This window comes from Pelecanus crispus, chromosome 8, assembly GCF_030463565.1.
Source record: "Pelecanus crispus isolate bPelCri1 chromosome 8, bPelCri1.pri, whole genome shotgun sequence".
NCBI classification, from domain to species: Eukaryota; Metazoa; Chordata; class Aves; order Pelecaniformes; family Pelecanidae; genus Pelecanus; species Pelecanus crispus.
The window spans coordinates 425,152-439,002 of NC_134650.1; the positions used below are offsets into that span (position 1 = coordinate 425,152).

Sequence of the window (13,851 nt, forward strand, 5' to 3'; positions counted from 1 at the left end):
TAACCCTGCACCGTCCTGACGCTGCCCACCGCGCCCAGGGGCTCAAGGGGAAGACATGAGCAGGTTGGGGATTTTATCTTTAAAAATGCAGTCACTAAGATAACGTTTAAATTCACCTAGCCACCTGGAATCAAGAAAAGACAATATACGTAATTATCATCTAATAGCTCACAGTTCTCTGGCACCTTCTCACCCAAAGTACTTCCAGTGGGTTGTGAATACCAGTACCTTCCTCGTGCCACCCCTATCGCACAGGTAGCCACAGGGACACGCGTCTTTACCAAGAGGCAACGGGGTTTTCCCCATAGGTGCAGCAAAACTGAGCCACAGGTTAGAGCCAAACAGTCAAGATGGTCAGAAGCACTGTATTTGATAGCGAAAAACAGTGACGCCACACCTGGTATCTTTGAGAAAACACTAATTTAAGGAAAAACTTTAAGAAATGTTTTAGCAAAAAGTTTGACAAAAATGGATTCTTTGAATCCCTCAATACAAAAATATTTTCAAAGTTTTGAAATGAACCATAAAGACAGGTTTTCGTTTCTCATCCAGTTTTCAAACTTTTTTTAAAATTATTACTTTTTTAATTTCCACTGCAGCCTTTTCTGATCTCACTCAGTCTGTTATGCAGCCTATGGAATTACACCAGCACAGTGAGATCATTCCCAGGATGCAAGCACTGAACAGGGATCATTTTGTTTATTGATTATTTGTATACATCTGTTTTATAAACTGGTTATAGCATTTCCTAGCCTGAAAAAATTAACAAATATTTCCCACTCTTCTACATGTAGGTGGGAAATAATTCCAGCCACCAGCCTGTGTTTGCTGCCTCTGCACAGCTTTGTTCACACCAAGTAAGCAATCGCTTGCCTGTCTGCTGATGTTCCCAATTACAGATGTTGCAGTGTAATCGACTCAGCTGAGTCAATTTGTCAATCAATACTGTTCCACTGGGTTACAGTGTTAATTAAACAGCTTGCAAGTTTTACAACCTGTCATACATGTTTGGTTGTACTCAATTCACCTTAAAGACATATGGCTGCTTGAAATACACGTTGCAGCCTAAACTTTAGCTTCTCCCCGCTATATTTACAAATATCCCTGTGGGCAATCCCAGGAGTTTTGCCCCGGGGCTGTCCTCTCCGCACCTGCCCTTACACTGCAGCTGCAGCAGGACGCCGGCCCACCCCGCGGCGATGCCGACGGCCACGCGGTGCTGACGGCCGCGCGGTGCTGACGGCCACGCCGCTGCAGGGATGCGGCTCAGAACGGGGACCGCAGCCCCCCGGGCACCCTGTGCTCCCTTAGCTGTCACGTCTTTCATGTCCCATCACACACAACACATTCACACGCATCACACACACACCAAGGAACCGTCTCCTCATGCAGACTCGTTCTTACAACATGGAATCATGAAGAACCTCCAGCCCCTTAGTCCTATAAACATGACTACTAATTGTAACACATTACTAATAGAGAAGGATTTCCTCCTTGCGCTTCCCTTAGGCCTGTGCCCGCTCAATTTGTTCAGGCCAAGCCCACAGCGTGAGGATTTACCCCGCGCCGCCCCAGACAGAGACAGCCCCGTCTGCATTTCACGATGTTTAATTCATGCTCATCCATTATTTGGTGCCGGCGAGCAGGTGCCAGGCGGAGGCAGCCAGCGCGATGCCCCCGTCACCGCACACCGGCTTTGTGTCCCGGACCACGGCAGTGCCCGCTGGAGCCCCAGCGGGGCGGCTGGGATGGCCCGCCCGCCAAGATCGGGGCATCGGAGTACAAATCTATGCAGGTACAGAACAAAACAAGCAGCGTGCAGGATGAGACTCCTGAGAAAGTGGGAGCTATCTCCAAGGAGGTCTGGCTCCCACTGAAGCAGAGCGAACCCTCTCTGGGGCTCTCCACAGCTGTGGGGGCATGCTGTGGGCACGCCAAGCGTCAGCCTTTCTGCTTTCACATCTCGGAAATGGCAGCCACATGCTACAGGCAAGAACAAGCACTAAGGTTCATCGGCCCTTGAGCAGCGCGTTCCTTCTCTTGCTAACAACCAGGATCCTTTCACTTTTAGATTTCGTACCATATTTTATTTTTACACCTCACAAGAATGCTCCTCTGGAGTGATATTTGTAAGTGAGATAATCTTCTGCCTTTAGCAACCCTCTGCTAGTCCCTCCCTGTTCATACCCCCTGTTAGCCGCTACCAAGTCAAACCCTCGGACCCCCGAGGTTTGCATTGCCCCGTACACCAGCAGCAGACAGCCGCGCGTCTGTCCGTCTGGAGCCAAACCCTGCCTCTCCAACCAGGGAAAAGCTCTACCTCCTCTGTTATTTTGCAGGTCTTGGAATGTGTGGGAAGAGCTCAAATATTTTTTCACTGGCCATGAAAAATCTTGGTGGCCAAAAAGAAACTCTCACCACTTCCAGAAAGCCATTTAACCTCATACAGAAAAAAAGCTGTGTTTGGTCCCATTCCTCACCTTTCAGTGCGGTACAGAGAGGGGAGCAAAAGGGAGACACCTTCGAGTGTGACAGCAGGGGACTTCTGAATGCTGACGCCTACCCTCCCTGGACCAGGATGGATATTAATGGGCTACAGCTAATTAAACCTATTAGAGACAGCTTTTTGCAGGATCAGCAAACAAATCAAATATGCTATATCATAGCCATCCCAGAGGGAGAAATACCATGCTCTCTGTTGTATATGAAATGCTTTTCTTTGGCAAGCCTAGTGTTTTACATAAAAGTTAAACGTATGTGGGAGAATATTTTGTTTAGCTCTTAAGCTTCTATTTGCCCTTGCATGTCAAAGAGGAACAAATCTGCCCCAACTGCAGCCTACAAGCATCGGTCCACCTATGAGGTCCCCAGCTGACCTGTGGATGATGTGCCTGCTCTGCAGATAGTCGAGGGCCAGCACCAGCTCACAGATGAAGAGTTTCACAGTGCCTTCTTGGAACCGCACGTTTTGTTGGAGATGGTAACGCAGGTCCCCTCCAAGCAGCAGGTCTACAACCATAAACATATCTTCTTCATCCTGGAATGAGTACCTAAAATGGCATAAGCATGGTTCAAGGATGATAATATTAAAAAAAGGCAGGTTAAAAAGGGACATATGGTACCTCTGGGAATACTCATAATTTCTTGGATCTTTTTCACTTGTTTGTGAAATAATAGTTTCATGACCTTTCCATGCTCTGTTTCCCACTGCAACTAAACTTCTACCACCTTTATTCTCAAAATAATTGAGATGACCGTAATTTAGCTTCAGATCCATAACCAAGTCAATGCAGCTTGTATGAACAACTACCAGCAGGCCCGCTAGGAGAACAGGAACCCAATGTTTTTATGTCAAACTTGTTACTATCAGCCGCTTCAAAACCAAAGCCACATCCAAGCCCACTGCTCTAACGCAGCTTGCTGCTAATTTCCTCCCCCTAACAGTTGCGAAGGGAGATGGACGGGAGTCTGGCAGGCGGGCACAGCTCTCGGGCATGTCTATCACGGGATATGAGTGGCAGTGACTGACAGCACAGACCAGAAAGGGCCCAGGAGGTGTGGGCCGCGCATTTTTATTTTGGGGAGGACCTCATACTAATGCTTGTTTACTGCTTGCTTCCTGAATTGCTGGGAAGCATACAGCACGCAGCAGCTTTGTTTGCTCAGCAGTTAACAGCTAGTGCCAGCGGCTACGAGCTAGTGAAATGCTTCCACTTACGTGTGAGGAGCAAGATGGTACCGCTGCACCCACTGCGCACTGTCAGAAGAGGCTGGCCACAGGCAGCGACTAAACCAGCCTTTTGACTATGCCACTTTGACTATGGAGTGGTGCAGCCCCAGAAATCACCCATGTTCATCCGTGCTGGTGCTCTGCAAACTGTCCGTAAAGCCTATGCTGGCTCAGCCAACGCTGGCGTACGTAAGATCCCTCCAAGGGATCTTGGAAGATCCCTTCACTTGCTGCGAAGTCCCAGCTGGCTGAGCAATCGGTAACTCAATACAGCAGTGGAAATCCAGCTTGGAGCTCTGGATAAGCGCTATTCTCCATGAGGTTCACACTCAGCTCTTCAAGATGGACATTTCGTCTTCTCCAGGCACCCAAGGGAACTGACCACAGGAGCAATGTAGAGAGGAGCCCTAAACCAGTTTCACAGCCCTGCCCAGACTCACAGCCGGTAGATTGTGCACCGGAGGCACTCAGAACCGGGCTCTGGTGCTCCTAGCAGCAGCCTGTTAATAAACCCATTTGCTCAACGCAACAGGGGATGCAGCTGCTATCTGCCGTTCCTCTTTAAGTGACCTCATTTGATGCAATTATTTACCAAGTGTCCCTCTGAGACAGTCTAACAATCAGCTATGAGCTTTTTTCTCATGGATTTTCTTCTTACCAATACACCAGCTTCTTGATGTGTTGAGCAGCACCACAAATTAGAATATTACTCCACATGAAGCTTGTAGTCTGTGTATCATTCAGAGTGCAGGAAAGCTAAAGGCTATACCCTAGCCCAGGGATGACATGATAAGAACAGAAGTAGGGAAACTCAGATGATTTGCTCTGTACCGGTCTATACATATGCATATGCTGTTTAGTTCTCAGCTGCTGAGTGAGTTTTGCCTGGAACTACTCATTCAAATAGGAAAGCTAAGTTTGGAGATATGTCCAGAGCTCTGGGAGGTCTAGATGCATGGTTCTCATTCAAACCCTGGTTAGAACAACACTGACTGGCAAGACCATCAAAATCATGAGAGTTCACCTAACAGCACTCAAGTTACAGGAGATTTCAAAAAGGAACACAAAGTTATTCAAAGATTTGTGATCCTCAGTGTGTTTTAGCCTCATTTTTTGTGTTTAGCATTGGTAAGTTCGACTTCATTCTAAAAATAAATCAAATATCCAATAAATGTAATTACCCACCACCCAAAGGAATCCTATAGCTACAGGATATTGGCTGCTGGATCATGCAGTGTGTGAGATCACACCACGTGAGATGTTACTGGTGTCCTAATAAAATCAACCCAGCAGACTCTAACAGTAATGGAGTCTTATTTAAAATTCCTTTCTACAGCATGTTGCAGGACAACATGCTGAATCAAATGAAGGGGAAGAATTAATGCATCTTCTATCACTGAGCTGGTCAATCCCATTGCTAATGGTTGAAAAAGGACTATAACCAGAGCACATAGGTTGCATTTGTCAGGTACTCTTAAAGAAAAGTGACTCTCTTATGTGCACATTTCCCCTATAGATATATGGGTTTCTGCAATAAAATTTGAATGGTATTTTTCTTCTGTCAGTAAATTCAACGATAAATTGCTTTTAGCTTTGCTGATTAGCATCAATTCAGTCAAATATCAATAAGGTATTAAGGCAGGCTGTTTAAAGCATGAAATAAACCACAAAATCAGAATCAGGAGGTGATGAGAAGAAAGCACTGCCAAGGCAAACCCTGCAAAGAGAGCACTGCTTGGCTATTGACCCGGTGCTGTTGCTGTGCCGTCTGGGAGCTGATGTTTGTTGCAGAAGAGCACTATTAAATAAAACTGGGTTATGGTAACGAGCAATACCTGCCTAGGAGGAAACCACAATGTAACACACGAATAAACTCTCTTGTGCTTGTCTGGGGGAACAAGAGGGCTAAATTCTTGTTTAACTAAACAAGATTTCCCTGAAACCAGAGCCCCAGCCAGTGGAGCAGACGAGGAGCCCCACCTCCAACGAAGAACCACGGGACCAGTCCACAGTGCACGCACCCGCGCTCTCCAGCGCAGTCACAGACAGTCACTGCCGCTCGCCCCGCGGGCAGCGCCTCGGGCAGCCCGCTCGCCGACGGCTGCCGGCGAGACGCACGTGCCCGGCTCGGCGGACGGCACGATGCCCGTCACGCTGCGGATGGCAGCACACCAGCTGCTCCCGAAACCGGCTTGCAGCAGAAGAGCGGGCCAGTCTGGTCTCAAAGATGTCTCTGACTATGCTGACTTAGCCAGTACGCAAAGAGCAATATCTTACCATAAATTAACTAAGAAGGGGTGCTCCAGGCCCTGCATAATCTGCAGCTCCTTGAAAACGTTTCTCACTTCATTACGCTCCACGCACTTTTGTTTATTCATGTATTTCATGGCATACATCTTCTTGGTGTCGTTCTTTTGCACAACGCAGACCTAAGTGAGCAAGTCAAGGGATAAATCAGAGATGATTTGTCAGCAAATTTAGGCAGGTAAAACACGGTCACATGAGCGTTCTCCAGTGGCTTTAGCAAAGTCCACACTGCCAAGTCACGGCTCCATACACTGACGCTGCAACGCTGGACATCACCAGTAAATCGCTCACCCAGTTTTCAGCCAAAGAAGAAATTTTGCTGGGGGGAAGGTGAGGGGAAGGAATTTATCACCACAAAGATAGGAGATAGGGAATCGCACACGAGTCAACATTTTATTTAATAGCACTAGCTAATCTTGGTTGTGTCCATCCCTCCCACATCAGTTACTGTGCCCCTTCCAGCACAGAACTGCAGGTTAGAAAGTGGGGAGCAGCCCCTGATCTCCCCCTTCTTGATGAGTTTCATTCAGCTCACAAAGAACCTTGGGATTTGTGGGAGGGGTATGGGGGTTTGAATTTTAACCCTTCTTACAGTTATATTTCATCAAATCTAGAAAGAAACGTTGCTTCAGTGAAGGACTCGGAGTTTGTAGAACTGCAAAACAAAACATACTGTTTTTTCAGATTTGTTTCCACAACAGTGTATGAGTTTGGGATGAACTTGCAAAGTTTCAGTCAACCTTTTTTGTTTTGCCACCAAACAAATCTTTGCCTAGAGATCGTTGTCGCGCTCTGCACCTAAGACACGCCCCATTTCTGGCATGAGAGTGCCTTTATGTGAAGAGGCAATGACCTTCTGGAATTGTGTCAACGTATACAAGCGAGGAATTCCATAACAGCATAACAATACAACCAACCTATGACTGTAACCTGACGCTTAATACAAACACTGTGTTTCACAGAGAAATATCCCCTTAAAAAAACTGCCAGGCCTTTCATGTTGATTGTAGTTCGTTATTAAAGATGCATCATGATGTTCAGTGTTGCTTTGCTGGGGAATCTTAGAAAATGCTTATCCAGAAACATAATGGAATTCAGCTCATTTGATTTATCAGTATCTCATTTTAATCTCCTGTAATATAATTTGTGGCTACAGAATGGATGAGGAATCAGGCTGCGATTCCTTCTTGATTACCAGGAGTTGAAGCTCAGGTCAAAGCTCATTGACAATGCAGGGGTTTATTTCTTTACTCTCATGTGAGCCTCTAATTCACCCGTTTCTCAATTACATTTCCAGCTGTCCAAATGGTGATTAGTTCACAAAATACTTACTTTTCCAAAGCTGCCCTTCCCAATAGCTCGCAAAATTTCAAAATGGTCGAAGGTGACTGCAAGAAAGAGTAAACATTCAAACATTAAATGGCTGAGCAACTGTTTGATGATATTACATTATTTCTACTTTTTTTTTTTTCCTTAAGATAAGAGCTGAGGAAAACAAGGGATACCCTAGCAACTTTCTGTTGCTTCTGGAGATTTGGGTGCTGTTTAAAACTTGGTATTTAACAGGCTTTTTGTTCTTTCCAGCTCAGCTGCAAAGGCAAGTTCTCTGGGTCAGGCTTTGTCTATGGCAGATCCAGCAAGGAACCATCAAGTCAATGTTTTTACTCTGCTCTGCCTGTTAAACATGAAAGTCTCATTCCTGCTGAAACCAAACACAAAGCTTAGTCCATCAAACGTTTATAGCATGCGAAGATGTAAATGGGCAGCTGGACCTTCGTATCCTTGTGGCATTCTGGACAGCCGTTCAGTAACTGCAAGGTAAACACAGCAACCCTGGCTGCAAGCTTCGCTGCCACTCGGCATCCGGAATGGCTGCTTCTGCTCAGAAGGGAAACAGAAGAGCACCAGCTTTGCAGACAGTGCATTGAAACAGGGAGGAGCGTGAACGTGCATTTCACTTCTGGCCTCTGGCGGGAGATGGGGCTGGGAGGTGGACATCTGCACAGCAAGGGAGAATGTTCTGTAGGTGCTCGCAAGTGTTTCCAATCAGCCAGGGTGACGCTGCCTGTGTTTCATCTCAGGCAATAAAGAGATCCAGAGAAACAGCAAATCAAATTACCGTACAGCAAACAGAGATTAATTGTACCGGGTTCAAACCCTGCTGCTGATTGCTGGATGAGGTAGCATGGCAATGATTACCGGGCTGAATGCTCTGAATCCTGCTAACGCTTCTCCGAGAGGCTGGTGCAGCAGTGCTGTGCCCAGCAGCCGTCAGCTGAGGAAAGGTCACGCTTGGGCGTCTGCTCCTTGACCGACCAGGGCTGGCTGAACCAAACCGCGCTCAAACACTCATTCACGGCACCAGGAAAAGGCCTCTGACAGATTTATAACTCATCAGCTTTAATTAGCGCGGCCCCTGGAGCTGAGAGATGCCACCAAGGTAAGGGTTCATTTGCCTCGTGCCCCTCGCTTCCCCGCTGGCAGAAGGGGCTGGAGCTGCGTCACGGCTGTGCGCGGCTGCGTCACGGCTGCGTCACGGCTGCGCGGGAGTGCTGCCCGCCCCGCGAGGCCCGTGGGAGCCGGCCAACACCGCGCCCACCGCTGCCTCGCACGCCCCGCGGCCCCCTCCGCTCCCTGCTGCGGCCGGCCGCCGCCAGCTCGTGCAGCGGCCCTCTCAGGGCAGCCGGCCGCGCTGCTCTTGGCACCGGTGTCCAGGTCTCGCGCGCAGGTCCGGCTCTCAGAAACAGCCATCCTGTGTAACCCCCAGCCCGCCAGGAGGTCTGCCTTGGGGTTATTACCGTCGTTAGCCTATGTTAGTGCAAACAGCAGGGTGTTCTACCACCAGACAAGACTTCACACCGCTCCCAGCACTTTGCTAAACAAGAGGAAAACCTCAAGGCCTCTTTCCCTTCCAGCTTCAAGCGAAACAAGAATGAAAGCACTTGCTGTACAGAGAAACACAGTTATGCTAACAGCATCGCTGGGCACCCGCAGGTGCCCTTCCAGCCGCCGTCCGCAGCTCCAGGCTGGCTGCTACCAAAGCTGAGCAGGTGCCCCCCGCGGGCCGCTGACGGCGTCTTTCCGAGGCGCAGGCTCTAAGCAGGTGTCTTTCGTGAAAGCCCTGCCTGGTAGCTCCATCGGGTGCCACTGCTGTTGCCCTCTCAGGCTGACCCGAAATACTTCAATTGCATTCGCACCATCCCCGAGCAGACAGGTCTGAGCGTGCCGAGGCCCCTGGCCCCCTCGCTCTGCCGCGGCCCACCGCTCCGGCTCCGGGCTCCGGCCCCAGCAGAGCTGGAGGACTGGGCTGTAGCCTGCTCAGATCTTCCCAGACTACTCTTACTGTAGCAGAGAGCTTGGATATAAATTTGTGGTGTCCAAATCAGGAACCAAACAAATGCTCTTCATCCTGAATCCACAGCTACAGATTTGACAAGCCTCATTTCACTGCCTGATGGCATCTAAAACGATGAGAAAGCCAAGGCATTTGCCCTTCAGAGAGAAAATTCACGTGATATGCCAACTCAGACAAATTATGTTTAAGAGATGCCAAGGAAGATAATATAATTGCTATAAAGAACCAACTGAAGCATAAGCATGAAATACCATTTTGAAAGCAGGGGTTATATTTCTAAACCCAGTTTCAAGGAACAATATTTAGATTAAAAATTCAGAACCTAACTAGCCATGAAAAACATGCTCATCAGAGACAGGTCAACCCTGCCAAAGCCCCCAGGCTCCATCTGCCAAGTGGAAGCCAATGATTCAGGGGGCTCAGGTCCTCCCGTCCGTGTTGCCCACCCCAGTACAGCTAGCACGACACCGCACGGTCTGTTGATGCGTCTTCCTTTTGCCCCTGTAATTTCCCCCATTTTCATTCTATTTCCTTCTTCCCTGCCTTCTCTGCTCTGCAGCCTCAGGAAAACAAGTGCTACCACAGGATCAGGAATGCTAATGCAATCCCTCCGTATCAGGGAGCTGAACTCGGCGCAGCTCGAGGCAGAGGAACAAAGATACATCTAACGCTCTTCTGAGTCCCGGCGCAATTTAAAGACAGAACAGCTGATGGTGGACTAGAGAGGACACTGGCAAAAAGGTGTCCGTCTCACCCAGACATTGTCCTCACCTACTATCTACTTCTGCTTTATCTCCCAGCAAATTTGGCCAGCTCAGGAGAATATCTGGCTGACATCCTCCGGGATGCTTTCCACACCCTTTTGCCCAGAAGCAGCACAAACAAAATCCAGCTTTTAACACGGTCTCATCCTGACTACATCAGAGGGGAGATCATGTTGCCGCACTGAACCTTCTGTCTGGTTATTACATTTTCTTTTCATCTCACTAGCTCATTATCCACAACTGTGCCTACTCAGAGGAAATGCTGAGAGAAAAATAATGCTGTCATCCCACTTCAGCCAAAGGCAAACAAAGCCCCTTTGAGAAGTCCATCTCAAAAAAAAAAAAAAAAAAATCATGGTGCCACAGAAAATAGTCAAATTACAGCAACAGCAATTTGGAAAAATATGCAAGAGGCACTGTGACTATGTGTGCTATCAAAGGACGACACGAACCCCGGCGAGGCGTGAGCCCTGCTGCCCTGCCGAGCGCTGTCTCCGCACGGCACAGCGTGGTCCGCGCTCCGCAGAGCGAACGGCTGAGGTGCGGGAGGAGAAGGGAGCCCGCTGCTGCGGGACGGAGGCACGGGGAGGCGAAGTGATTTGCCCACGGCTATTGAGAAAACTACGGCACAATATAAATCCAGATGTTTTCACCCTGGAGTCAGCTCCTTAACAACCCTGTTTTGCAAAAGGTTTCACCTGGTTGCAACTGCCTGAGTATCCTCCAAGTTGGTATTTTTTTATTATTTTTAAGCAAACTGAGAGGTAGTATAGAGAAATGACATCACTGAACATTGCAGCACGGTTCTCTGACAGAGAACCAAGCAGAGCCAATTCTTTGGTGCAATGGCAAGATGCTCGTTAGACCGGGATGTTCCCTCCTCCCACCTCCCCTGGCACTGGGTCCCAGCAACACCCCCAGTGAGCGGCATCTGGCAGACAACTGCCGGCCGGCGGATGCAGCTGCAGCGCTGCCAGAGGTGCAATTCGGGCTGTGAACAATCAGGTGCCTTCCTGGCACCGGAGCACTTACACTGTTCATGCTATTGCTGTTTATATTTACACAGCAAAGGAAAAGTCTCTCTATGGCACAGCCAAAGAGGTGGGACCGCTCTCCATCGGCCGCAGCCCAGTGAAGTGACCTGCCAGGGTCACGGAGCAGAAGAGCCGCTGTGCTGCTTCGTGCTGTACCCAGCAGCTCTTAATGAATTTCAATTTTAATTGAAATTAGAATAAGGACGAGATTGTGACATCTAAGTTGATACAGTCTCTGGTCACAAATTTGCCAAGATAATGGAAAAGTTAATAGGGGACATCGCCATTTCAGCTAGGTTTCTCTTCCCCCAGTATACTAAAATACGACTAATTAGAGAAAAAATGTGCTACCACTTTTTAAATCTGGGCAGGGCTATAAAAGCACAACTACACCAGTCTGGACACTGTATCTGGGTGCAAGGGTGACCCCCGAGCCTACTGAAACTCAACAGATCAACACTGAACCCCTTGAGATGGTCAGGACTGGGCCTGTCCCTGGACTTGCCAGCATGACACACAGACGCACCAAGCACTGGGTACGGCGTTTCACGCTCGGAAAGCCCAGTGCCCTTTGCCACAGAGCTAACAGGGGCTTCACACGCTGTCAGGTTTTGTTTGCCGGAACCAAGCTCTTTCCAAGCACAGAACTGGCTCTCATAAGAAATCACCTGTCCGAGAAGATTTACTGCCCCAAGGACAGTCACCCTGCACAGGTCACCGCATTGCTCGGGGTGTTACTTATTTCTCAGTCATGGGAGCTGATACTGCACGAAGCATGTCGAACCGAGAGAAAGACTCAGCAGAGAGACCAGCCACCGCAATGAAAATTCAATCGGTTACAGTCAGTCTCACAGCCAGGACGTATCACCCCAAGGAAGGTGATCAGGAATGTGAACATTAGTCATCCTGAGCTAGCACAGGTAGTTATTTGGGAGAGATGCCAATACCGAGCATTTAGATAGGAATAAAATCTCCAGGAAAACCTCACAGCACAGATTTCTTTTGCATTAAAGTAACTTGGAAAAAATATGAAAACCAAAGAAAAATCGCAAGCAGTTTTATTATTCATTTGGGAACAAGAGCCAATTTAGCCAGCCAGCCACACACGCGCAGCTGGCGTTGCGGACGCAGCAGCACAGAGCGCAAGGACGGAGTGATTTGCCGGCTCCCTTTGCGTCTGGAGGGGGACAGCAGCAAACACAGACCCCGGAGTGCAAAATCTTCTCTGCAGGATGACAAACCAAGACGCACAGGGAAGGGCCAGATCACAGCAGGGTGGTTCGTGGCAGCGAGGGGAAGACGTTGCTGCGCAGTCACTTTTCCCTTCCCCAAGCAGCCGCGTGCTCCGGCAGCTGCGCACGGAGACCGAAGAGCGGGACGGCTGCAGCCTGGGACAGCAGGCTGCTGTGCCACGAGCACCAACGGTGCCACTCGGGACATAACCACTGCCCTTCCAGAATGAAAGCGCATTCCTCCTCGAGACCTCTTTCCTCAAGGAGCTGAGTGAGAAAGACCAGGTTTTGGCCAATGTCTCCTCCTCTACCCCTTACGTCCCCAGTAATCAGGATTATGTCCTCCCTGACTGGAGTTCTTACCTTTGGGACAGGTTTATGAGTCATCTAGGTTCTCGTATATTTTATTTGTATGTATTTGTATTTATCTACATAGGCATTTTATGATTGTCCCCAGGTGAAAGCTCATACGGCAGTTAGCAAGCTGACTCATGCAACAGGAAATATATTTATGGAACAATCTTTTAATGACTGTCTCTATAATCTTGGCAGCATAGTGACACTGGCCTCCAGTACTGCTCTCAGCAATGTATTCTCCTTTTCCAGCCAACCAAGCCCGTGTGCTGGCTTCCCAGTGCCAACAGGTAGAGCTGCCCAGCTGGGCAGTCACCAGCAACCTCCACCTCTGCTGCTGCTCACCGGGTCTCTCGGTGGCCCTCCCACCAAGCCCAAAGCAGGGGTGGGAACACACATCGCTCAAGCTATCGTCCCACCACACTTCATAACAGTCCTCCTCGTGCTGTGATCTCCAGAACAAACCTCTCCTGCCTCCAGAACTGCAGCATTTCTTCCCTGCCTTCAAAGCGCCTGGCAGTGTCCTGGAGACATCTCAAAGCCAAACCTCTGCCAACAGCTATTCTCCCAGCGCCCGGCTGCGGAGAGGGGAGGCGAAAGAGCCACCTGGCACCCAACCAGAGCTCTGCAGGAGACCAAGGGACGCTGCTGCTGCAAACCTTGACACACGTTTGCTCAACCGAGACGTCCGGGTGCTTGCAACCCCAGCGTGGGAGCTGGAGGTGACTCTCAGTCACAGTCACTGCACTGGTGGACTTTGCAGTCACAGACAACAACTAGGAAAAGCTCTTACCATCGTCGTTTTCATTGAAGGGTGGTGACTTGCTGGAGGTGTTTGCTCCCATGGCGTGTTCAGCCCAGGCTCAGCTCTCTCAGTTACGTTACCACCCTTGAAGCCGGCGCCTCCAGGACGGTGTTACCAGTGGTCACTCCCAGCAGACCTGGGCAATGTTCTGCTGGTGCATCCTGGAGAAGGCAGGAGGCAAAAATTCATCATCATTCAGGATTAAGAAGTACTTCCAGCTTCCAAATTTCTCCTTGGAGGTTCACTGCTCTGGAGACAAAACTGAGTATC

The 13,851-nt window shown here is 49.1% G+C and overlaps 1 protein-coding gene across 2 annotated transcripts in view; it reads right to left on the minus strand.

Annotated features, from left to right (window-relative positions):
• STK32A (serine/threonine kinase 32A) overlaps positions 1-13,621 on the minus strand; it is a 30,805-nt gene extending 17,184 nt beyond the window's left edge. For both annotated transcript variants that reach the window (XM_075715362.1, XM_075715363.1), the window contains exons 1-4: positions 13,570-13,621; positions 7,370-7,425; positions 6,008-6,159; positions 2,877-3,050 (exon numbers count right to left, since the gene is read on the minus strand). In XM_075715362.1, the coding sequence (XP_075571477.1) occupies positions 2,877-3,050; positions 6,008-6,159; positions 7,370-7,425; positions 13,570-13,621 (434 nt within the window). The remainder of the gene's footprint in view (positions 1-2,876; positions 3,051-6,007; positions 6,160-7,369; positions 7,426-13,569) is intronic.
• Positions 13,622-13,851: the final 230 nt, after the last annotated feature.